This window comes from Acomys minous (genome assembly GCF_964271855.1).
Source record: "Acomys minous genome assembly, chromosome: 7".
In the NCBI taxonomy this organism is placed as follows: Eukaryota; Metazoa; Chordata; class Mammalia; order Rodentia; family Muridae; genus Acomys; species Acomys minous.
In genome coordinates, this window is record NC_140488.1 from 70,448,631 (window position 1) to 70,473,084 (window position 24,454).

The 24,454-nt window shown below is 37.1% G+C and overlaps 1 protein-coding gene across 9 annotated transcripts in view; it reads left to right on the forward strand.

The window, feature by feature from the left end:
* Positions 1-24,454, forward strand: part of ATRX (ATRX chromatin remodeler) — a 142,867-nt gene that overhangs the window by 109,798 nt on the left and 8,615 nt on the right. For all 9 annotated transcript variants that reach the window (XM_084789262.1, XM_084789261.1, XM_084789263.1 and 6 more), the window contains 5 exons: positions 3,105-3,258; positions 5,046-5,152; positions 8,537-8,645; positions 9,924-10,101; positions 11,179-11,373. In XM_084789262.1, coding sequence (XP_084645388.1) covers positions 3,105-3,258; positions 5,046-5,152; positions 8,537-8,645; positions 9,924-10,101; positions 11,179-11,373 — 743 coding nt within the window. The remainder of the gene's footprint in view (positions 1-3,104; positions 3,259-5,045; positions 5,153-8,536; positions 8,646-9,923; positions 10,102-11,178; positions 11,374-24,454) is intronic.

Here is a 24,454-nt window from a genome sequence, read left to right on the forward strand (position 1 = left end):
GTGTAGTGCAATTGAGGTCAGCCTAGGCTACAGAGTATGACCTTGTCTCAGAAAATAAGCAAAAGTCATTTAGAGAAAGATGAAGTTTTATAAATATGTGGCATGCCTAAAGAATAGCTCATTGTGGTTTCAATGCAAATACACAATGACTGCTATAAAAGTAATGGAACCACCAGGGATCAGACACAAAGAGAGCCTTGTTACATCTAAAAAGCAAGTTCAAGAATAAGAAGCTCTAGCAATATTTGAGTCTTGAGACTAACGAGCTTTGTTATTGCTGTTGCTTTTTTTTTCTTCATACTCAGGGACAGAATATAAGGCTTTGAGTCTTCTGTATTTTGACAAGTTCTTAGATTATTTTCTCAAAGCAGAATCCTTTTAAAGGGTATACATTTTGTAAGTAAATAGTGTGTCTCTTCTCGCTCCTCCCTGCCCCTACCCTTTGACCCCCTCTCCTGCCCGACTAAAAAAACCCTGCCAGTTAATCTGAGAATATTATAGGAAGCTTGTATGTCTCAATGTTGGCCTTTGGTTTGTAAAAATTTATTATTAGCTTTACAGCATTAGCTTGGAATCCAGGTATGATGGCACACAACTGTAATCCCAAATGGATACAGAGATCAGAAGTTCAGAGCCAGCCTTGGAGACACAGTGAATTCAAGAAAAGTTTGGGGTACATGAAACCCTGTCCAAAAGCAAAACAAAATAAAACAAAGAAGTAATTGTGTATTAGTGATTGTTTGGGGTAGCTAACAGAAACAGGTATAGAATCGGCCAGCAGATGTGTGCCTTCATCTCAGTCATGTTTACAGCTTTCAGCTACACTGAAGATGAATTTAGACAGGCCTCTTTCACAGTGAGCAGTGGTAGATACAGAGACTTGTGACTGCCTAAAATGCAGAAAATTGTAGAAGAGGGACCTGTATCTCTGTTAAGAGTTGGAAGCTAATGGTGAAGGGCAACGAAACACCATTCACTATTTGATACTACTACCGTAGCCATTAACTTATACCAACTGCAGTTACCTGCATTGAGCGCACAGCAGACCAGCCCTATCAATAGGCAGGCAAGGCTATAGGGTCCTACCCTTTATCTCTGAACTATTGGCAGTCATTAGATTCAGGGGTAGGGGGTGACTGTCTTAGTTATGTACCCTCCACTGTTTCCACTACCTTCAATTGATAACTCCAAACCCACAATTACATAGGTGGCCCTGGTTAATCTTGGTGGATCGCAGAAGAAAATGAACACAGAAATGAATAAGAGAATGTTTTTTGGTTTTTTTGTTGTTGTTGTTGTTTGTTTGTTTTTGTTTTTCAAGACAGGGTTTCTCAGTGTAGCCTTGGCTGTCCTGGACTAACTTTGTAGCCCAGCCTGGCCTCGAACTCACAGCGATCCACCTACCTCTGCTTCCCAAGTGCTCGGATTAAAGGCGTGTGCCACCACGCCTGGCTGAATAAGAGAGAATTTAAGGGAGGTTAAATGGTGGAGAGACCTGGTAGGAAGTTGGAGGTGAGGATATGTGGGAAGTATACATATATGAAATTGATAAAAACAAAATAGAAATAATTTTCAGTGGTTGGCAAGATGCCTCAATGCATGTCCGGCATGCAAGCTTGCAGACATGAGTTAGTTCCTAGGGACGTACATAAAGGTGGAAGGAGAGAATGAGCCTCACATGGTTGGCCTCTGACTTCAACATGTGTGCCTGCCACACCACACACAATAATAATAAATATAATTTTGAGTTAATAAAAGAAAAATAATTATGGAATAATAGAAATAACCTTAGAAAAATGGAGTGACAGAAAAAAGCTAGTAAGCAGCATGAGGAAAGTTAGCTCACAAAGCAAGCAATGTGGTCAGATGCTCAAGAGAATAAGATTATATCAATATTGATTATGAAGTCGGTATGTTGAACTGTTGTAAAAGCCATACTGTGTCTCTTATAAAATTTAAAGCTTAGGTAAAAATGTATGGTTTTGAGAAAATATAGCAGCAAGCATTGGGTGTTCATTGTGCTGCTTTCGTAGAGAAACATTTTTTATCTTACAAACAAAGCTAATAACTGATGACAAAATCATGTAGTAGCATACTACATGGCAATATATCTGAATGAGAGGTAAAAGACAAACGAATAATCACATTTTGAATGGAAAACCACTCTGAGTAAAGTTTTCAGAGTGATATAAGCAATATAATATGATTTATGCATAATTTAGAATGCCAAGATGATGCACAGGTTAGGGGTATACTTGCAGTAAAATAGAAATGGCAAATATAGAAAGCAGGGGGTTAGGTCTTAAAAAAAAAAAGAAGGCGAGAATGGACCAGAGTTTAGACTTCACTTGAATCCAGTACAGTTACAATTTAGCTGAATGTGAGATCTGGAAGCACAGCTGTTCATTATACTTTATGCTTTTTATAACATTAAAATTGTAAATACTTTTCCATGCAAGACAATTGTGAGAAATTATAGAGGCCTATGAGGCATAATTTTTTAAACATTGAGTCAAATTGTATTTATGTCATCTAATAGATTATTTCCTGTATATTTTATTTAATAGTCAAATATTTTGTTAAAATAGTGACAAAACAGTGCAGTATGATTGGGTGATTTTTTTTTTTCATGTCAGCCTTTGGGTTTAGTAGCCAGTGAAAAGATTTTTTCCCCCTTGATCTCTCTGTTTTTGTTGCCTCGTGTTTCTTATAGTGTATTTGCAGGATTTTAGTGTTTTTTTTTTGTTTGTTTGTTTTTTGTTTGTAATCTGGGGAATTTTCGCCTTTTATGGTCTCTTTCTGAACTCCTTAGCCCTGCTTGTAGAGTCTGTCTTACTGCATTCTGTCAGAATCCATCTTTTGCTTGCTATCACCTTTCATTTCTCCGAACCTTCATCTCTCTCCATTCTATGCCTTTTCCTCGGTGGAGAGCTCCTGCTCCTGTGATGGCCTTTCTCTTTCTGTGTTCATCTACCTGTCCTTTCCCTATCCTGAATAGCCATTCATTTCTTAGCTGTCTTACTCTGGCTTGTTCTGCTTCTTTGGGTGTCAATCAGTTTTCTCCTGATTATTGTAATTACTTATGTTCTATTTATTTTATTTAGGTAAAACTGCTTCCACTTCTAACCCAAGTAGCCCAGCTCCAGATTGGTACAAAGATTTTGTTACAGATGCTGATGCTGAGGTTTTAGAGCATTCTGGAAAAATGGTACTTCTTTTTGAAATCCTTCGAATGGCAGAAGAAATTGGGGATAAAGTGTAAGCTTTTTTATATAGCTATTATATAAATTAACTTTTTGTAATCATACCATTGTTTATAAAGTTTACTTAAACAAATCTGATATGTTTTTTCCCATATGAAGTTATAATTTCTTTGATTCTTATAAGGCCATGCTAGTACAAACAGCTACTTTCCTTATAAGCAGCTGTTCCTGAGTAAATAATCAAGTTTTTTCTTCGGTGCTTCAGGGTTTCACTGTAGAGTTCAGGGTGGTCTTAAACTGAGCAGTCTTTCTGCCTTTATCTCCCAGCTATTGGGATTAATTAGTAAAAACCACATTTTGGAGCAGAAACAATAGAAATTGATAGATTAAATGAGGCAATAATCAATCAAAGAGTACTGCTAGATCTGCAACTTAAATAACTAGTGGATTATGTTATTAATTACTAAAATGAGAAGGCAAAAGAGTAAAGAAATGCTTTAGAAGAAATGAAGAGTTTTCTTTGGACTGTTAAATTTCAATAGCATCTTAGTTATTCATGAAAGATGAAAAGTGGGAAGTAGATATTTGAGTTTAGAGCTTGTACAAGGGGAAAATGATTCTTACTACAGATATCTGTGTTGTTGCTTGTTTTTCTGTTATCAACTTGTATGGTTTAAAGTTAATTTGAGAGCTTGGGATGTCTGTAGCTTGTAGAGCACTTAGCATGTCTATGACTACTAGGCTTGATCATCCGCACTTTCAATTTGTTATTTAGCTATCATCTGTATTAGTAACTTTCTCATCATTGGAACAAAATACCTGATAGAAACAACTTAAAGGAGGAGAGGTTTACTTTGGCCCAAAGAGGGGTAAACGTGGCAGAGGGAGTGTGCAGTGGCCATTGTTCATAGGCCCCAGGAAGTAGATAAAGCCCATCCACCCCCAGTGATCCATCTCTGTGGGCATTGCTTTAAAAAGTTCCTAATTACATGTGTGCATGTACATGGGCATGTACACATGTGTAGGTGTGTGTTGCCTGTGCCATGCACATGGGGCAAGGCACAAGGAAACTTTGGGAGTTGATTCTTTGTTTCCATGATGTGGGACCCTGGGATTGAATTCAAGTTTTCCAGCCTGATGACAAGCACTCGTACCCACTGAGCCATCTTGCCAGCCTTGTATTACTTATTTTGTATTTTCATGTGAAATGCTAATAAAGCAGGCGAAACCAAATTAGCTTATCAATTAGTATACAGCTTTTCTTTATGTTACTTGTAACTAGGAGCCATTAGTATATTGACATTTGGTTCCAATGACTGTTAACTTCTCTCCATGATACATAGCTCAGTAGTTTGTAGGCTATTGTTAGTTGCTAATGATTCAGGCTGACCTCTTTTCCAGCTTAATAATTCAAATTCCACATCAATATCAATTAAATAGCACATATAAACAGGAACGTAAATTCCTGTTTATAGGAACCATCAAGAAGAACTTGGTTTATAGTTTAGGGTTAATTGCTTCAGTGACTTCCTGCAGTTTGTTTGATTCTGGGGAAGACAACTGAGACAAGCAAACTATGGTTGTGTCTAGATTGTTCCATCGATGTTCTCCTATCCCTTCAGTGACGCATTACCTTTTTTTCTGTTTGTTTTTGTTGTTGTCCCATGCCTACCATTCATATGAATCTTAGAGTCAGCTTGTTAATTTCTTCAATGTATGTCTTGTTGAAGCTTTTGGAGTTTGATTATAAAATTTTGTGTTACATTTATAGATATTTAGGAAAAATAATAACTTTACTGGAGTCATCTTCTAATTTGTGAACACTAATCATTTTTTTTAAAGACTTGTTTTTAGCCAGTCGCTCATATCTCTGGACTTGATTGAAGATTTTCTGGAATTGGCTAGTAGGGAGAAAACAGAAGATAAAGATAAACCTCTTATTTATAAAGGTGAGTTATAAGCATGTCTACATTATTATAATTTTTAAACACTTCCTTGAACACATACGAACATTTTAAGGATAAGGGAAATCAGATTACTCAGTGTCTCACCACTCTGACATGCCAAATTATCCTGTCTTTTTCCACAGACATCTGGTTGTCTGCCTTTGTTTCTTGTCTCGCTCCACACCCCCCTCCCCTCCGCCCTCCCTTTCCCCCTTATTTTGATGTTCAGCTAGGATAGCCCCAAACTCATGATCTTCTTGCCTCCACTTCATGCATGATAGATTACAGCACTGGTTATTATACTTGGCTTGGTTTGTTTGGTTTGTTTAAATCTTTCTTGTATACATTTGCGGTTTGCAGTGTGACATTCTGGGAAACAATTAGTAACGTGACTATTACAGTGAGGTGTGTTACTGTGTCTCTCATCCTATTGTTTACCCCTTTGTTGCAAGATTTACTAAAATTCATTTAACAAAAATTTGTTAACAGTAACATTACAATGGTAGAACAATTTAATTTAGCATGAACATTAGTTTACTAATACACAGTTCACATATTGTATATTTTACTCACTTAATGTAGAAAATTCACTGGTTTTAAGATACTCAGATATGTGAAACTAGCACCACGGTCAAATTTTAAGCATTTTAATCAATTCTGTATGAAGCCCTATATCTTTAGTTATTACTTCCCTGGCCTTCGTCTCAGCTTCTTTATAGCTAAGTAACAAGAAATCTACATGCCTTGTACAAGAGACTTAAGTCTGGACTACTGTGAGAATTTATAATACATGTTCTTTGTTACTTGCTTCTTTGACTTTGTGAACTAATTTCAATGTTAATCTATTAATGGCAGGTGTTACTATCTTATACTTTCATTTGATAATGGAAGTGTTTTCACCCTTGGGCTGTTGTAAATGGTGATGTTTGACTATTTTGAGTTTTCATGTATTCAAACACTAATTTTCTTTTCTTTTTTAAAATTTTGTTTTGTTTTTTGAGACAGGGTTTCTCTTGTAGCCTTGGCTGGCTGTCCTGGGACTCACTTTGTAGACCAGGCTAGGCTTGAACTCAGAGAGATCCATCTGCCTCTGCCTTCTTGAGTGCTGGGATTACAGGTGTGCACCACTGTGTCCAGTAAAACATAAACTTTCAAATCCTTTGAATAAAACTTCAGACTGTAGAGTAATTTCTATAAGGCAGTTTTCTGCTAAATTTATTGAAGCATCTGGAGATGTAGCTCACTGATAGAACAGTTAACTTGGATGTACAAATCCCACAAGAAGAAAAAAAATCAGCCAGTTTAGTAGCATACCGCACATAACAGGAAAGCATCTCTTGGAGGCTAAGCTATGATCTTAGGCTGTATGCTGCTTCCCACATTTTTCAATGTAACCTTTCTGTTTCTCTGCTTTTTAGTGGTCCTACCTACTTTTTCATAGTTTTCAATGCTTTCCCTCACTTCTTTCTTCAAAATAAAGTCCTTGGTTTCTCTGATTATTATAGTTCAGAAACAGCTTGTAAATCTGAGTCCTTGATTTTGTTTTGGGTGGTTTCTTGTTTAGTTTGATTTGATTGTTGCTTCAGCTTCCTACCATACTTGGTTAATTTATATTTTTCTGATCACTAGTTAAACCTGGTTTTGTTCTTACATGCTTACCAGTTTACTTATACTTTTATAAATTATCTTTGGCAAGTATTGGCTTTAACTACCCATGCAGTCTTTGAAGTGACTATTATTACCACTGCTATGACTACCACTGGACACCACAGTAAAATATGCTATAGAGCTTGAATAAACACATAGCCCTAATTGCAAAATATGAAATATTCAGGAATCTTAAATTTTTAATCAGAATTTAGAACAGTGTGAATTTTAATTCAGATTATCAGATTCAAATTAGGAATTATTATCTAGTCGTATATGTAGTATGCCAAAATTCAGAGAACTCTAGAATTTTGAGAGGTTTAGGTACTGACCAGTTTGGTGAAGTTGTAGGTGAGTTGGCGTAGAGGACAGCCTTGGGAACACCTTTTGTTTGAGCAAGGTACTGGGATTACAGGCATGAGACAGTGTGGTGAATTATCCCTTGGTTAAGAAAGGACTATTTTTCTGCTCTGTGTAGTAACAGAGTACTATCATTACAGAAACAAGAAGGATCATGGGTTCAGTTGGCAGCCTTAGCTGTGGAGTGAAACCCTGTCTCAGTAAAATACTGAAAATAAAATAAAGCCCTGAAAAGGTGGGGGAGAAGTATGTTCTGTACATTCTAGAAAGGAGTTTTTGTTGTTTTGTTTTGTTTTTGTTTTTGTTTTTTTTACTGAGTTTTCTCTATATTAATAGAGCCCACCATTTTGATTTGGTTTTATATTTGTGTGTATGTGTGCCTGTAAGTAAACATGTGCCTCTGAGTACATGGAGGACAGAGTTCAGCCCCAGGTATCTTCTTCAGTCACTTTCTGTCTTATTTGGCCGCTAACTGAATTCTCACTCACACTTCCAGCTAGGCTACCTGACTAGTGAGCCCCTGGCATCAGGTGCCTACCACCATGTCCCACTTTTCTCTGTATACTGGGGATCCGAACTCAGGTCCTCCTATTTGCACAGCAGATACTGAGTCATTACCCAGTTTGTTTCTGTTCCTAATACAGAGTCTTGAATTCACTTTGTATCTGAGCCTGGCCTTGAAGCTCTGATCCTCCTGCTTCTACCTCCCAAGTGGTGCTAGAATTATGTGCATACAACCTCCACCATCTGGTTTTATTTCATCTTCAGGATCCAGGGCTTCATTGCACTCTGCCAACTGAGCTGCATCTCTAGCTTGTATTTTGAGTTTTGAGAGAGTCTAGTTATGGACTCCTAGGCTTGCCTGCTCCTTGAAGTTCTCCATCAATCCTCTTGGTGCTGGGATTATAGGCATGTACTATTATACCTTGCCTAGTACCCCCTCCAACTGTTCTGTTCTGTTTAGTTAGTATGTGTGTAAGTGTTTGGGCAGATGAGTGTAGGTTAGAGAACAGCTTGGATAGCTTTCTCTTTCCACCGCATAGGTCCTGAGGCTCAAATTCAAGTTGTCATTTTGTTTTGTTTTGTTTTGTGTTTTGGTTTTTCGAGACAGGGTTTCTCTGTGTAACCTTGGCTGTCCTGGACTCCTTTTGTAGACCAGGCTGGCCTCGAACTCACAATGATCCACCTGCCTCTGCCTCCTGAGTACTCGGATTAAAGACATGCACCACCACGCCTGGCTTCAAGTTGTCAAGCTTTGTGGCAAGAACCCTTACCCATTCAGCCTCCTTGCTCTTAAGTGATACTCAAGGAAGAAAATCTACCAATATAATAGAGTAACACATCAACTTCCTCTTTGAGTTTTCTTATTTACATTTTCAGGTGAAGGGAAGTGGCTCCGAAATATTGACTACTACCGCTTGGATGGTTCTACTAATGCACAGTCAAGGAAGAAGTGGGCTGAAGAATTTAATGATGAAACTAATGTTAGGTATGAAGTATTTTCTGTATTTTTAATTTAGGTTTAGTAAAATTAGCTTTTTAATGTATTCTCTCATTTTTAGTAATTGATATAATCAAGGCTAAAACCAGATCAATCACAGCCTTTACCTCAAAATTTGCTCTTGGAATCCTATATACTATAGCCATATGAGCCTCAATTTTTTTCACTTACTAAATGCATTTGAGCCAGACAAGGTAGCACATGCTTTAATTCCAGCATTTAAGAGGTAGAGGCAGGTGGGTCTTTGTAAGTTCAGTGCTAGCCTGGTTCAAATTGCAGATCAGCCAGGGCAATATTGTGAGATTATGTCGCAAAAAATGTATTTGTGATTCATGCTTAATTCCTTTTTATTTTTTAGTCCTAGAGCATCATAAGGATATAGACAGTTTGTGTAGCCATTGCCTTCTCAGGGACATTTGGATTGTCCCCAGGTTTTGGAATTAAAATTAAAGCTATTTTAAGTGTTCTTATACACATTTTTTGTCATCAATGGTATTCTCCTTATTATGATACAGTCTGAGGATCACGGTTGCTGGTTTGTATGATGATTTTATGTTTGTCTGTGAGATTGTCAGTTTTCCAAAGTGACTCTATGGTCTTGTATTCCTTTCAGTAATGTAGAGAGTTCTGCATTCTTCTTGGGACATAGCATTGTCATTTTTTTTAAAAACAAAAGCTAGTTTGTTTGTTTGTTCATTCATTCATGTTCTCCAAAGGTGGTGCACTGTTCTTGGAGGAACTGAAGTACCAGGTCGATGCGTGGAGTGGACAGAAACTGCTCCTATTCCATCTCTTAGCTCCAAAACTCCATGTAACATACTGTCCTTAGAGGATACATCGGATATTACACTGATAACAGACACTACACTTGATTTTAGCCAAAAGGCTGAGAAACAATCCTCATATGATTTTTAATTTACTCTTCTCCAGTCATAAATGATATAGAATAGATTCTAATGTGTATAGTGGTAACTTTTTTATTTAAAAGAATGTTTACATAAACTACATTTTGATCATATCTTTCCTTTCTCCTAACTCCTCTTAATCTTAAGTCCTCTTTAATTACAAATTATTGGATGCTTTAAAGTTAACAATATAATTAAATTAATATAATAACAATACAATTGAGGATTTCTGATTTCTTTGTTGTGGGAAGCTGATTCATCTTATTTAAACCACTATAGATAATGTGTACTTTGTGTGTGTACGTTTGTAATATTAAAGTCATATCATAACTAAGCATTTGTTTTATATTTGCATTTTTAGAGGGCGATTGTTCATCATTTCCACCAAAGCAGGATCTCTTGGAATTAACCTGGTAGCTGCTAATAGAGTGATTATATTTGATGCTTCTTGGAATCCATCTTACGATATCCAGAGTATATTCAGAGTTTATCGTTTTGGACAAACTAAGCCTGTTTATGTATATAGGTTCTTAGCTCAGGTAGGTTTGTCTTTTACAATTTTTTTTTCATAGTAAAAAGTTGGAAGAAGTGGATATTCTTGAGGTGCAGAACATTTACAGATAAACTGACAATACTTTAGATACTCACAGCAGAGGTCTCTTAGAGACAGAGTTGAAAATATTCTGTAAATTTATTAAATAAAGCAGAAGACAAGTTATCCCCAAAGAAGCCAAGCGTGGTAGCACACAGCTGTGATCCCAGCACATGGAATGTGTAGGCAGGAGGGTAGCAGTTTTAAGCATAGTTTTGGGTACATAGTAAGACCTCTGTTTAAAAACAAAATCAACTCTCCTTCAGAATTCAGATGTAAGAAAATAAAATTGAAGGAGTTGTTGCATTTCAAGGTCGTTTGTGTGTGTAGAGTCAAGTTGCCTTTTTAAGTAGTAGCACATCTGCTGTAGGAGCAGCTATACCTGCACCTAACTCGGGCTTTTCTCAGTTACAACCTTGATCTTCCCAGGAGTTCCCTACATCCTTGATGTTCCTTAGTGTGTGTGGTATATGGTTATAAACTTTTTCCTGTCACTTAAATGTACAGCTTCTATATATTTTAGTTGATGAAGTGATGAATACTACATGTCAATATGCTAGCTTGTACTGAGCTAAAGCAAGCTACATTTGACCTAAAGGAAGTTTTGGTAATGGTTAGCTCATTATATATTATACTAAAATACTGCTTTCTTGCATTCTAATTTCAGTGCCTATGTAAATTCTTATTTCACGCACCTTTTCTTTTTGTTTATGCTGATTTCTGCCTGCTCTTTGACTTTCACCAAGTACATCCTATATCAAGGCAGCACACAGATTCATTTTGGTCAGACAATTTAGAGTGACTCTCCATAGTCTAGTTTTCTTAATTTGATGATAAATTAAGATGATAAGTTTTCTTGAACAGACGAGCTCTGCCATGAATGGAACAACACTGCTAGGTGTTCTTTATGGCAGCGTATGACCTTGAAGTTTTACCTTTTTGTATGAAATAGTAGTTAGATTTATCTGTAAGTTTCATGTTGACTAATTTTTTATTTGTATATTGTTCCACCTGTTTTACAAAGGGAACCATGGAAGATAAGATTTATGACCGTCAGGTAACAAAGCAGTCATTGTCTTTCCGAGTTGTTGATCAACAGCAGGTTGAGCGTCATTTTACCATGAATGAGCTTACTGAACTTTATACTTTTGAGCCAGACTTATTAGATGACCCTAATTCAGAGAAGAAGAAAAAAAGAGATACCCCCATGCTGCCGAAGGTATGTGTATTCAGATTATTAGGTTAACTAACAAACCAAATGCCAACAGGGACCAAGGAAACTATACTACTACAACGAAAATGAGACTTCTCATTAGGGCTGTACTTCATAGATTTTTCGGAGATTAATTTATATTTAATAAGCTTTAATTTATATGATTATAAATTAAAGGATGCCTAGTTGCTTCTCCATATAGCACCATAAAAAGATACTATTTCTGAAAATCATGCTTTATGTCAAATAACGTAACAGAGAGAAGCCTGAGCAGCAATCATTAATACTATATTTTCCTAAGCTTCCAATTGAGGACATGCATGCCTAATTAACTGTACTAGTAAGTTGGCTGATTCTTATCTAAATTTTTTCTCTGTCATAGAACAATTAAGAATCAGCAAATTGGTCTATGAAAAATTTCCCATCATCTCTAGTCATTAGGGAACTGCAAATCACAAGCATAGTGAGATACTACCTTATACCTGTTAGGGTTACTATTAAAGGAACAAAAAATCTTAAGTATTGGTGAGGATGTGGATAAAGGGAACCCTTATGCACTCTTGGTACAAGTGTAAATTAGTGCAGCCACAATTCAGAACAATATGCGTGTTCTTCCAAAAATTAACATACAATTACCATCTATTCCAAGTGTCATTTCTAGATACCTGTCAAGAGGAATCAAAGTTTGGATATTGAGCTATCTAAAATCTTATGTTTGTGTTTATTGTCCATAAGTTGCAGTAGCTAAAACATGAATCTCAAATGTTTATCAGTAGATGAGTGGGTAAAAATCTACTATTGAATATTATCCTGCCTCGAAAAACAAGGAATCTTGCTATTTGCAATAATAAAAAGGGCAATATGCAAAGTAAAATCAACCAGACATAAGAGTGTTCCCCTTGTAAGAGCTTTCTAAAATATCCTGTTTGGCTAGCCTTAAAAGAGAAATAAGTGATGGTTGCTAGGGACAGGGGGATAGATGAAATAGGGGAGGTTTTCGTCAAAGAACACAAAGCTTCAGTTAGGAAGATAAAATAGTTGTAGAGATGTATCTACATCATAGTATCTACTGTTAAAAGTACTGACTATAAAGTTAAACCGTTGCCAGCAGGGTAGATCTTAAATGATCTTGTCAACAAAGGATAATAGAGTTGGATGAAGCTTTTTGAAGTAAAGGATATGATCATCACATTGATTCTAGTGATACGTTCTTTCATGGGTATGTCCATATCTGCAAAGTCCGAGTTAGATACATTAATTATGTATAGTTACATAATAAACTACATACAAATGTATGCCAAAAGAAATTATGGAGTTGTAAATTGCTAAGAATTTTGACTTTGTCTGTTTAGTACTTAAAAGTTTTTAAGTATTTTCACATATTACCTCAGTTGGTTAGTGAAAGAATTTCTTCAGTTGGTTAGAAATTCATTGAATTAGCACTGTAATTCACATTTCTTCACTCTACATGTATACTATCTATGTGCTATCACATGCTTATAAGACACAAATGATCTTTTATCCATCTGTTTAAAAATTTTTTTAGCAAGTTAGGTGTGTTAGTACCAACTGGAATCCCAGCCAGCACTAAGAAGGCGGAGATAAGAGGGTGGAACGTTTAAGACCAGGGCTACTTCTTGAGTTCTAGATCACCCTGACTTACACCTTCCTCCAAAAATAAACAGTAAATAAAATAGTATCTCCCTAGGAAAGAGCCCCAAAGAGGTCATGTCATGACTTGGCCTCTTGCTTTATGGGAAGCTGGATCATAGCTCGTAAGTGGTTAAAGCATGGCACACACCTTGTAATATCAGTTACCTGGGAGGCTGAGGCAGGAAGAGTCTTGAGTTTGAAGCCAGCTTGGGTTACATACTGTATTTAAAGACAAAGTAGAAAGTGAATAGAGGCCATTTTGTTTATTATATGATGGATTTCTCATTACAGGAAATTTGTTTAACTGGGTGAACCTTATTTGCTGACTTTAGAGGTATATACTATGAGCATGTGCTAAGAAGAGCAAATTTTTGTATGTTTGAAAGATTTTCAACTAGTGTTAGCATTGTTCAGGTCATGTTTAGGCTATCATAGTGTTGAGATCTTCCCTGCCCTATATGAAAGACATCCTGGTCCTCTGGCTCTCTTCCACAATATTTCCTCAGCCTTGGGTTCAAGGCCAACCTCTAGATAACAGCTTATATAAGCAATTAGTGACTGCCAAGAGGAGACTAAATCTCCCCTAGGGATGAGCTCTCAAATTGGTAATCTAGTACCAAATGGTGAGGTCTAAAACATACACAAATGAGCAAGCTTAAATGGGCTCACAGGTTATATTTATATATTCATGTATACATATAAATAATAACTAAAAGAAGAAAAGGGAAATCCAGAAATAAAACAGGAAAGTTAGAAGTGGAGCTTGGAAGTGTAATAGAAAGTATATACATGTAACAAGTGTCATAATGAAATTCATTATGTTGTATAGCTAACGAGTGGTAATGAAAATGAAAAATAAATGTAAAAAATCCAGTAGGAAAGTAATGTTGTCTAATTGCTACAGGCTGCCAGGAATAAAACTATGTGTACTGTACTTGATAGTGGAATGCCCGCTTACACACTTAGGTATTTGTTACATTTTATTCTTTAACCCTTTATCAATAAAGCAGAAAAGGAAAGGGAATATTGATGGTTGTAGTAACACGGGTATTTCAAACCTCTCAAAGTTGTGCAGTAAAGAAAAATAAGCATTGATTTCTCAAAAGGTTGTATTCTAGGCTACAGATTACTCAGACGGTGCCCTCAGTCCAGCAACTGAAAGCTGTAGTGGGTTTTGGTTTTTTGTTTGTTTGTTTGGGTTTTTTGTTGTTTTGTTTTTTCAAGACAGGGTCTCTCTGTTTAGCCTTGGCTGTCCTGGACTCACTTTGTAGACCAGGCTGGCCTCGAACTTACAGAGATCCTCCTCCCTCTGCCTCCCGAGTGCTGGGATTATGGACGTGTACCACCATGCCTGGTTGTTTTCATTTTGAAGATGAAGAATCCAGGCCTGGGGTTACAAGCCTGCAGTTCAAACTACTCGGGAGGCTCAACTTAGCCCTTATCTCCAAATAAGAGAAAGCAAAATGAAGAGCTAGGGCTGTAACTCAGAAGAATAGCTCCTGCTTAGCATACATAAGGCCCTGGGCTGAAAACACAGAAATTCAAAAGAAATACGAAAAATCAAGGCCTAGTGAGATTATGTTACTTAGCCAGATTTATGTTGTCTTGAAGCTGGCCTTCAGATCTGGTCTGCTGAGTACCAGAGCAAATGTTTTCCACTTTTTCTATGCTGGGGATTGAATTCTGTGACTTTAGGCATATTAGGCAAACTGTACTATTGACCTATAAGTCTGAGACCTTGAAATAAACATTTTTCATCTTAGAAAAATCATTTTGTATATCAGTGTGAAAGATGAATTGGAGAAAATAAAATGGATATTAAAACATTTGTTAGGATGCTCTTAAGATGAAGTAGGTAAGAGGTCAAAAGCAAGGTGGTGACAATAGAGGGGCATACAGTGCAGTTGATAAATGTTCCTTAGTTAATTTCATCTGGCCAGTATTTTGTTAGGATTTATTTTTATATTTTCAGTGAAACATTTCCTGTCATTTGAACCTAATTTTATTCAAGATATATCAAAGCTACCTCCTATCGTTACAGTACAGTTGTGGCTACAGTGTCTTTTGTCTATAATTTTATTTTTTAATTTTTTATATATAATTTTATTATCCTTAATTTTTCACTAAATTTTTTCATATGATATATTTTGATCCAACTCCCAGATCTCTGCCACCTCCTTACCCACCTAACTTTATGGTTTTTTTCTCTCTCTCTTGTTTTGGTTTTTAATTTTGTGTTTTTTATTATCCTTAATTTTTAAAAGATTTATTTATTATAGAGTGCTCTGCCTGCATGTATGCCTACACGCCAGAAGAGGGCACCATATCTCATTATAGATGGTTGTGAGCCACCATGTGGTTGCTGGAAATTGAACTCGGGACCTTTGGAAGAACAGACAGTATCTAACCTCTGAGCCATCTCTCTAGCTCTTGTTATCTTAATTTTTAAGACCACCAAAAAATGATACATCTTCATTCCTTTCATCAATTAATACCATCTTAGTAGTTATTAAGTTGCATGCCTTTATATGTTACTTTTTAATTTACCTGATGTGATTGTATGTCTTTCTGCCTCATTATGTCCTCTTTATTGCATAATTCTTGTTTTTATATTTCTGTTATTTAGTTTTACTTCTCAACCTTCTAATGAGATTTGATGTCTCAGACTTAGTGTATTAGTCACGTGACTGTGGCTTTGTCTCTCTCTCTCTTTTTTTAAAATACTTCTTTAAAGGCAAGAACTACATTCTTCCTTTGCTTTTCTTCCATAGTGAGCAATGTAACACTGGGCACTTTGATCTAGCCTTTAAGACAAAATGAAACTTCCCCTGGGCAGTGGTGGAACCTCTTCTTTAATCCTAGCACTCTGGAGGCAGAGAGAGGAGGATCTCTGAGTTTGAGACCAGCCTGGTCTACAGAGCAGGTTCCAGGACAGCCAGGGTTATGCAGAGAACCCCTGTCTCAAAAAGAAACAAAACAGTTTGTAGAAGAATGTCACTGAACATGTGCCATTCCTCAATGATCTATTGTTATTGAAAAGTGGTTACAGTTGACTGAGTGCTTAGTGCTCTGTTAGTCTCCCAAGGTAGATTTCTGAACGGAAGATAATTGATTAGTTTTATGTCGGATCTGGTTTTGTTTGGGTCTTTTTGTCCTCTACTGCTAAGCCACACGCCAGCCCTTTATATCGTGCCTTCAGTTCCTTCTTGAATCTGCTGTATTAGTCAACTTGCTTCACCACCGTAAGATGTTAACTTATATTTTCTTAAATGTGCACATAGGATTCTTAGTTGTTATTACCAATGAGATTTCCCCCTTTTTAAAATTCAGTAGCTTTTTAAACCTGTGAACACTTTTTTCTTTTAGTGAGTTAATTTCAGGATCTTCTGAATCACGTCTGCTAAGGGTCTATTTATCTCTTTTGGTTTGTTCTTGTTTTTGCTGTATAGCTTAAACTCACCTTGAATTCACTATGTAGCTCAGGCTGTCCTTGAACATTTTAGCATTCCTCCTATTTCAGTGTCCTCAAGGCTGGGGTTACAGGTATGAGTCATCATACACAGCTATCTAGGTGGGGGTTGTCTTTTATTTTGTTGTTGTTGTTGTTGTTTGTTTGTTTTCATGGATAAAACACCATGACCAAAACAATTTGGCAGTGGAAGGGTTTATGGGTTACAGTAGTCCATAATCAAGGGAAGTCAAGTCAAGAACTAAAGGCAGAAACTGAGATGCAGAAACTGAAACAGAGACTATGAGTGCTGCTTACTGGCTTGCTTCCTCTGATCTGCTCAGTTTGCTTTCTTATGCATCTCTGGACCACTTGTCCTAGTGGGCTGGTCCATCCCACATCAATCTAAATTTTCTCTGGGAAAATCCTTTTTTGGCAATAACTTATAGATTACATAGATTTTAGTGATAAGATCTTGTCCAGGGCCACGTTCCATAGCACATTTAAGTAGGTGTTTGGTTCCTCTTAAGTACAGTGTACACAGCCTAAGTTCCGTACCCTTTATTAAGAAAACAAAAGCCAGTAGAACTGGCATGGAAGCGTTTCTGCACTTCTCTTTTCCAGCACTGTACCACTTATGTCTCTTTAAATGTGGACTGCATGTAGGTGATTATAGGGAGCACAAAATGGGGATTTAAGCTAAAGTACCCTAAGTGAGGCTTTAGCTTGGCTTTCTCCACCCTGATTTTGTGTACAATTTTCTCTCCTAGTCTTTAGTCCTTTATTCAAGCTCTAATACCTCAAAGCATAGTTTACTGAACAGAGATGTTATTGTACAGTTTTATTAGCCAGCACATGATAATATAAGGTTTTTCCTTTGTCATTTTTAACACAAGAGTACAGTACCATTAAAATAATTTGATGTAAAGCATGGAATAGCTAATCAGCTTACTTCGGCAACTTTCTCTGAAGTTGTATACATTAACTTTTGAGACATAAGAACCACATGGTGGCATATGAGCCCAATTTTTGCTGGCATCCACTTCTAAGAAGCCTAGTTTATGATTGAAATATGAAGCTTAATGCCATTGTCTTTATTTTTCTGCCTGTTTTATTACAAGTTTAGTCATTTTTGTTAAATAGAATAATTCAGTACTATTTACATATACGTGTTTTCTATACAAAAATACTTATAATTTATCTGAAAAAAAAAAAGAATGCCAGACCATGCGTTGATTATGCACACCTTTAATCCCAGCACTTGGGAGGCAGAGGCAGTCGGATCGCTGTGAGTTCAAGGCCAGCCTGGTCTACAAAATGAGTTCCAGGACATTCAGGGCTGTTATACAGAGAAACCCTGTCTCAAAAAAAAAAATCAAAACCACAAAAAGAATAGAATACCAGAAAAGACAACAAGATTAAGAGAAGTTATTTTGCTTCTAGCATACCTATGTAGCTTATTAAAGTCTCTTATTTGATATTTATTGGATAGTTGATGCCAGGTAGAAGGAACAACTGGTTTGGATCTTCTCCTTATTCTAGGTCATCTGCTCAACATCCTTTTGGAGGTTATCTTGTTGGTTTTTTCCTTTAATAATTAAAATGTATTTAGTGATAGGGAAATACCACAGTATGGGCATCTGGACAACCTTGAGGAGCCGATTGAATGGCAGGTACCTTTGCTGACTGAGCCATCTTACTAGCCCCTTTGTTCAATTGAGACAGTCTTACTCTGTAGTTGAAACTGACATGGAAGTCACTATATAGCTACACTAGGCTGGCATAACTTTATGGCATAGCTCCTGTGTTAGACTGTATTGTGCTAAGATGGCAGGAATGAAGTCTCAGACCTGGCTCTTGGTGGATAATCCTAAGTAAGCCACATAAGCTCTGTGAACCTTAAAATTCTTAAGAAAATATCAGTTGTATGGTAGAGCATCTTTCGGGTATATACCCAGAAGTGGTATAGCTTTCTGAGAAAGTGAGAGGGGAATAGGGAAGAAGAGGGAAGGAGGGTGGAAATGGGAAGATAAAAGCAAAAGCGAGGGGATAACAATCTGGATGTAATGTGAATAAATTATAATAAATAAAATAACAAAAAAACTTGAAGGAAGAAAACAGTACCTACACCTTATAGAGACAATGGGGGGCAGGGATGACAGAGAGCTCATTTTCTTCCCCTTTTCTTGGATAATACATGAGAAAAATGATCTTTTAGCCACCTGATGCATCTCTAGTGTTTGGGTTTTGGTATTTAGACTAATTTAATAAGGAATCTCAGTTTTCAATCAGCTTTGTAGTAATTCTTTAAAATAGAAGAGTTTCTGGTATCTTCCACAAACTACACAAAATATACTTGATATTAGTGCCTTCTAATGCTGCTTTGTGTCTTTTCTTTTTCTCTTTGTTTTCCTCCCTCCCTCCCCTTTTTTCCTTTTCTCTTTTCTTTTTAACAAGAAAAACTAGTAAGAAGCCAAGGCCACCAAGTCTTTCTTTAAGTTACAGAGACTGTGGTGCCAGTGATACCCCTAGATAGCATGCATATTCCCAAACTCTGGCACGCTAAGCTGCCTTAGAAATTATTGCCCATGAAAATTACATCATATATAATGTATCCTTGCTATCCAGGCTGTTTTGCAAGATTGCGGAAGGATCGAGTTGGCCTTCATAAATTGTTTCCTTATGCAGAGTTTGATACACTACAAATATTTACTGCTTGCTCAACCTAGTGATGCATGCTTGTGGTCCTAGCTTGAGAAGCCAAAGTAGCATGGGCACACATCCAAGGTCCGTGCAGGTGCATTTCAGTAGTGTGATTCATAATACGGATTTAATGACAGACTTCAAAAAGATATGAACACGGGATGTTCCATGTGACGTCCTTATAGTAGTGCTGCCATACAGGTGTACATTTTGTTTAGCTCAGAAAGTTCTACAGTGGGCTGACTTGGCAGGGTCACATCTCAAATTTCTAACACTATACTATTTTGATATGCTAAAATACAGCCTATAGAGTAAGTATACTGACCCACTCTTAGAGATCAAGCTCTCCTAATATTAATTCCCTTTGTAAAATTTTTGTCTTTTTTGAGACAAGATCTTACTATATAGCCCTGGCTGGTCTTGAACTTGCTATGTAGACCAAGCTGGCCTTTAAGCCCAAAGAGATCTGCCTATCCCTGCCTCCCAAGTACTCTAGGATTACAGATACGCATGATGTCTCCTGGCTCATGAAAAATTTCAAATCAGAAAAATATAATATCCACAAAGCAATTGTGTAGATTTGTTAATTGTTAGTATTTTGTTATATTGGCTTTATCTATTCCAGTGAGAAATTTTGCATCACAAGCATTATGGTGTTTGATTTTGGTTTATAAAAATTTAATCGTGGAGGTCTGTTGAGATGACTCCGTTTCTATAGTGCCTGCACAACTAGTATAAGGATCTGAGTTCAGATCCCCAGCATCCATGTAAAAGCTAGTCATGGTGGCACATATCCTTAACTCAGGGCCGGGAAATGCGTGGAGGTAGGGGGAACGCTGGAGATCTTTGACTAGCCAGTCCAGCCAGGTCACTGAACTCCATTTCAGTGAGAGATCTTGTCTCTAGAAATATGCTGGGAAGGAGTCAGGAAGACACTTGCCATCAGCTTCTGGCCATATATGACTTAAGCATGCATCTCTAAAGTGTTAAGACATTTCTTATATAGCAGCCATACTATAACATGAATAAGTTCTTAATTCTGTAACATCCAATAGCCAATGATTTATTTATATATAACCAGCTGTCTCTAAGTGTCTTAACTATTTTGTTAATATCAGGGTCTATTCAGGTTGCACATACATACTACATTTGGTAATTGGGACTTTTGCTATACCTTTCCTTAACATCTCTTTTTATTATATACAGTATTCTCTGTGCATTCTGTGTTTGTTTATTTACTGGTGGTGGTGTGGTGTGTGTGTGTGTGTGTGTGTGTGTGTGTGTGTGTGTGTGTGAGAGAGAGAGAGAGAGAGAGAGAGAGAGAGAGAGAGAGAGAGAGAGAACAAGTTCACACACAGACACAGAAAGACACAGTCTCTCTCTCTCTCTCTCTCTCTCTCTCTCTCTCTCTCTCTCTCTCTCTCTCTCTCTCACACACACACACACACACACACACACACACACTTTGCACAAACTGGATCATGGGCATTAGGTGTAAAAGCTTTAGTATATTTGTGGCAGGTACTCTGAGCAAGAGTATTTGAGGGGATGCTTGGGCTGTTACTGGTAGACTTGTCCAGCATGTACAAGGCCCTGGGTTCCATCCCCAGTGCTGAAACATAAAAAAAAGTTAATAAAAGGAGAAAGTTTGTGGGTTGTATTTAGAGATAGCATTCCCCTGCCCAAAACAGAACAAGACATATGTTTACGATTTTCTTGGAAATGGTGTTAACAGTTAGAAAGACTGATAAATAGCACCAGTGATGTTTTCCTAGTAGCTTACCAAGAGAAGGGAATACTTTGGCAAAGAGAACAGTTCAGTTCTTTCCTATATTATTGATGGATAAGCTATGGTTCAGTCTGAGAACTGGCCATTGCGTAAGTAAATGCATAAGTAAACTGGTCCCTGCGTCAAGCTTCATATGTGGCGTTGTCAACAGTAATGCTGTAGGTACTTACTAGGTCCACTTTATATACCCTGAAACTGAGGCTTAAGGAAGGTAACGGGCTTGAACTTAGAGCTAGTAAGTGGTAGAAACTAGACTAGAAATGCACTTATTACCATATGCACTGCACTGTCCAGTACAAGCGCTGCAAGCTACTTGTAGCTATTGATACTAAAATTTAAAACCAGTTTTTCAGAACTACTACTCTGGTTTGCATGTGAAATTCAGATAGCTAACACAGGTTTTCTTTTATAAATTAAGTTGATTACACAATTTTATGTTGGTATTTATATTTCGAGCCTTTTAGTTGTGGAGTCTTATTAGAGAGGAAAGCCTATGAAGCGGTTTTCCTTTTGCATTCTTGGGAGTTGACGACACACCTAACACGCTGTCAGCTCCTTAGGGTCAACCCTGCATTGCTACAGGGCTTCGAATAGCACAGTTTCTGTGTGCTAGTAGAGTGATTTCTATTGGCTGGTTTAGCTAATTCAAATCTGGTCTTTGAGCATGGTGGAGGGAGAACAGTGGCAGAAGCTGCCCCTTTTAGGGGAATTTCTAGATTCAGCTGCTAGATTGCATGGCTAAGCTTTTGTATTATGCTTAGTATTTTGAACCTGTAAAAGAACAGAAGTTGCAGAAGAGATGTATTTGCTCAACATAGCTAATTAGGCTTAGAGGATAAGAATGTTTGCCAAAGCACAGCAACTGGTCATGGAAACTACAGATTGTGTAGGATGAAAATTGGTTTCCATTTCAGGCCCTGCCTGGAAAACTGTAATCTCCTCTCCATCTCACAGTGGCAAGAATGTAACACATGTAATCATTGTAATTCCATGATTAAAGACAAAATGATGTGAAAGAAAAAAACCTATCCCTTTTTTGTTTTGTTTTGATTTGGTTTTGGATTTTCAAGACAAGGTCTCTGTGTGTAGCCCTGGCTGCCTTGGACTCACTTTGTAGACCAGGCTGGCCTCGAACTCACAGAGATCCGCCTGCCTCTGCCTCCCGAGTGCTGGGACTAAAGGCATGCACTACCACGCCCAGTGAAAAAAACCTATTCTTATCAAAAGTTTTGCTTTCTGCTAATGTCAGCTTGACAGACATGCCTTTTCTTTCACTGAAAGCAACAAGTTCTATGGTTGTCACTAATTCACCTCAATAGTCTGGGAATCTGGGCCTGTTTCTAATGCCCACAAAGGTTGTATGCTCCAAACACAGAAGCCTAATACGATTGCAGTGTGAGGGAAGAAACTGGCTTCAAATGTGAAAGTAAAAGCTTTTGGATCAGGATTATTAAATTTCTCCCTAAAATGCTAGACGTCTTCAAGTAATAAAAAGAACTTTTTTCATAGCCTTTTGAGTAGGTCATATGGCAGTTAAGTATTCTAGTGACCTTTTATTTCCAGATATTATAAAACTCAAATTCAAAGTGATAGTAAGCAAAATATTTTTGAAATACGGCAAACCTCCTACCCTACCCCCAGGCAAAGCCTTGATTATTTTTTAACAATTTTATTTTCAAGGTTGGACTTCAGAACTAATTAGATGGGAACTTTTGTCAGCTTGCCAAATACTCTAAACTTCTAAATAAATTAATTTAAACTTTTAATTTATCATTAATTTTGTTTTATTAATTGAACTAGTTGTTTTTAAAGCTTAAACTAATTTAAGTGGTTAGCTGAAATACAGACCATGCTTTTTTTCAGTTTGTAGGCATTTAAAAAAAACTTATCTAAGCAAAAATAAAGTTTAAACAAAGAAAAGTAAAGGTACACATTTGGATGTAATTTAAAGCTCATTTTGATGACTGTTGGCTTAGTGATTATAGATTCTGTTCCAGTATTGTTTTCAATAATAGTGTTACTATAGCAACAAATATGAATGCTGCTTTAAAGGGGGAAACAAAAACCTTTCCACTGATTGTATCTTATACGGGATGAAAACTTGAACTTTCATAGTTTATTCTGGATTTGCAAGACTGTTTTTCCTGAAGAAGTAGCCTGAGGATCTTGTTACAAATACTTTTTGGCCTTCTTAATCTCATTATTCATTTCTTGTATTGATTGAATGCTACAATTAATTTAAAAGCCAAAGATGTGGGAACAGTGTCTGCTTTCCTACTTCTGAACTATATTATTTTCTGTTTTTTAAGACAGTGGCTTAATTTGTGTGTGTTGTATTTTTATTTTTAAAATAGAGAAAGAGTATGTGGGGGTTAAATGCATGGATTTGTGTAAGTGAGTGCTCATCTGACTAGAGGTTGACACTTTCCGTCTTGATTCTTTGAGATAGGGCCTCTCAGCTGCACCTGGGGCTAACGGATTTGCCTAAGCTAGCTGGCCAGTGAGCGCTAGAGTTACTCCTTTCTCTCCTTCCTAGACACTTAAGGCCATGCCTAGCCTTCCCCCCTCCCCTTTTCTTTTCTGCAGGCTTTCTCTCCCTTTTTGCTCGTTATTTATTCGTTTCTCATATATTACATCCCAAATACAGTCCCCCACCCCCAGCCTCTCTCCCACCTCTCCTTTCCCCCAGATACACCTCTCCTCAAAAAAGAGCAGGCCTCCCTGGGACATCAGCCAGATCCCAAGCTTTTTCTGTATATACTGGAGATATAAACTCAGGCTCTTATGCTTGCAAAGCAAGCGCTTTAGCAATGGAGCCATCCCCCCAGGTTCTTAACATAGCCCGCACATTTGGGTAAGGACTTGTGTGTTATCAGCCTAACTAATAATGTGAGGAAATTAGAAAGTATATCCACTAATTCATGTCATTTTAGATGTTATAATAACACAAAACAGTTTTAATGTCTTTCTTATGTAAAGGAATAGTGACCTTTCCTAATGCTCCTCATGTTGTGCTGACCCCCAACCATAAATTTATTTTCGTTGCTACTTTATAACTGTAATTTTTCTACTATGAATCACAACATAAATAATTTTGGAGACAGAGTTTTGCCAAAGGGTTGCAACTCCCAGGTTATGATATACACTGATATAATGTAAGCTCTATGCACCCATCAATTGTAATTTGGTATAAAATGATGCCCACGCAAAGATAGCAAAGGAGAAATGTAGGTTTCAACTAACAATAGTGCACTTCCATTTTTATGCAAAGCTGCATGTATAAATATGTAGAAGAATACATACCATGCTGTTGGTTGCTGTCCCCAGGTTATATAGTTTGATATCAGTATTACTTTCATTAGAAACAATAGAAAGAATTTCTGGTTTGTTTTTGAGTTCTGGCTTGATGGAATGAGGAAGGTACTATGTTAGTAAGGCTCCAAATTTATTAATGGTAGAAATCAAAGTAATGTGAACTTTCCTGTGACTTACTG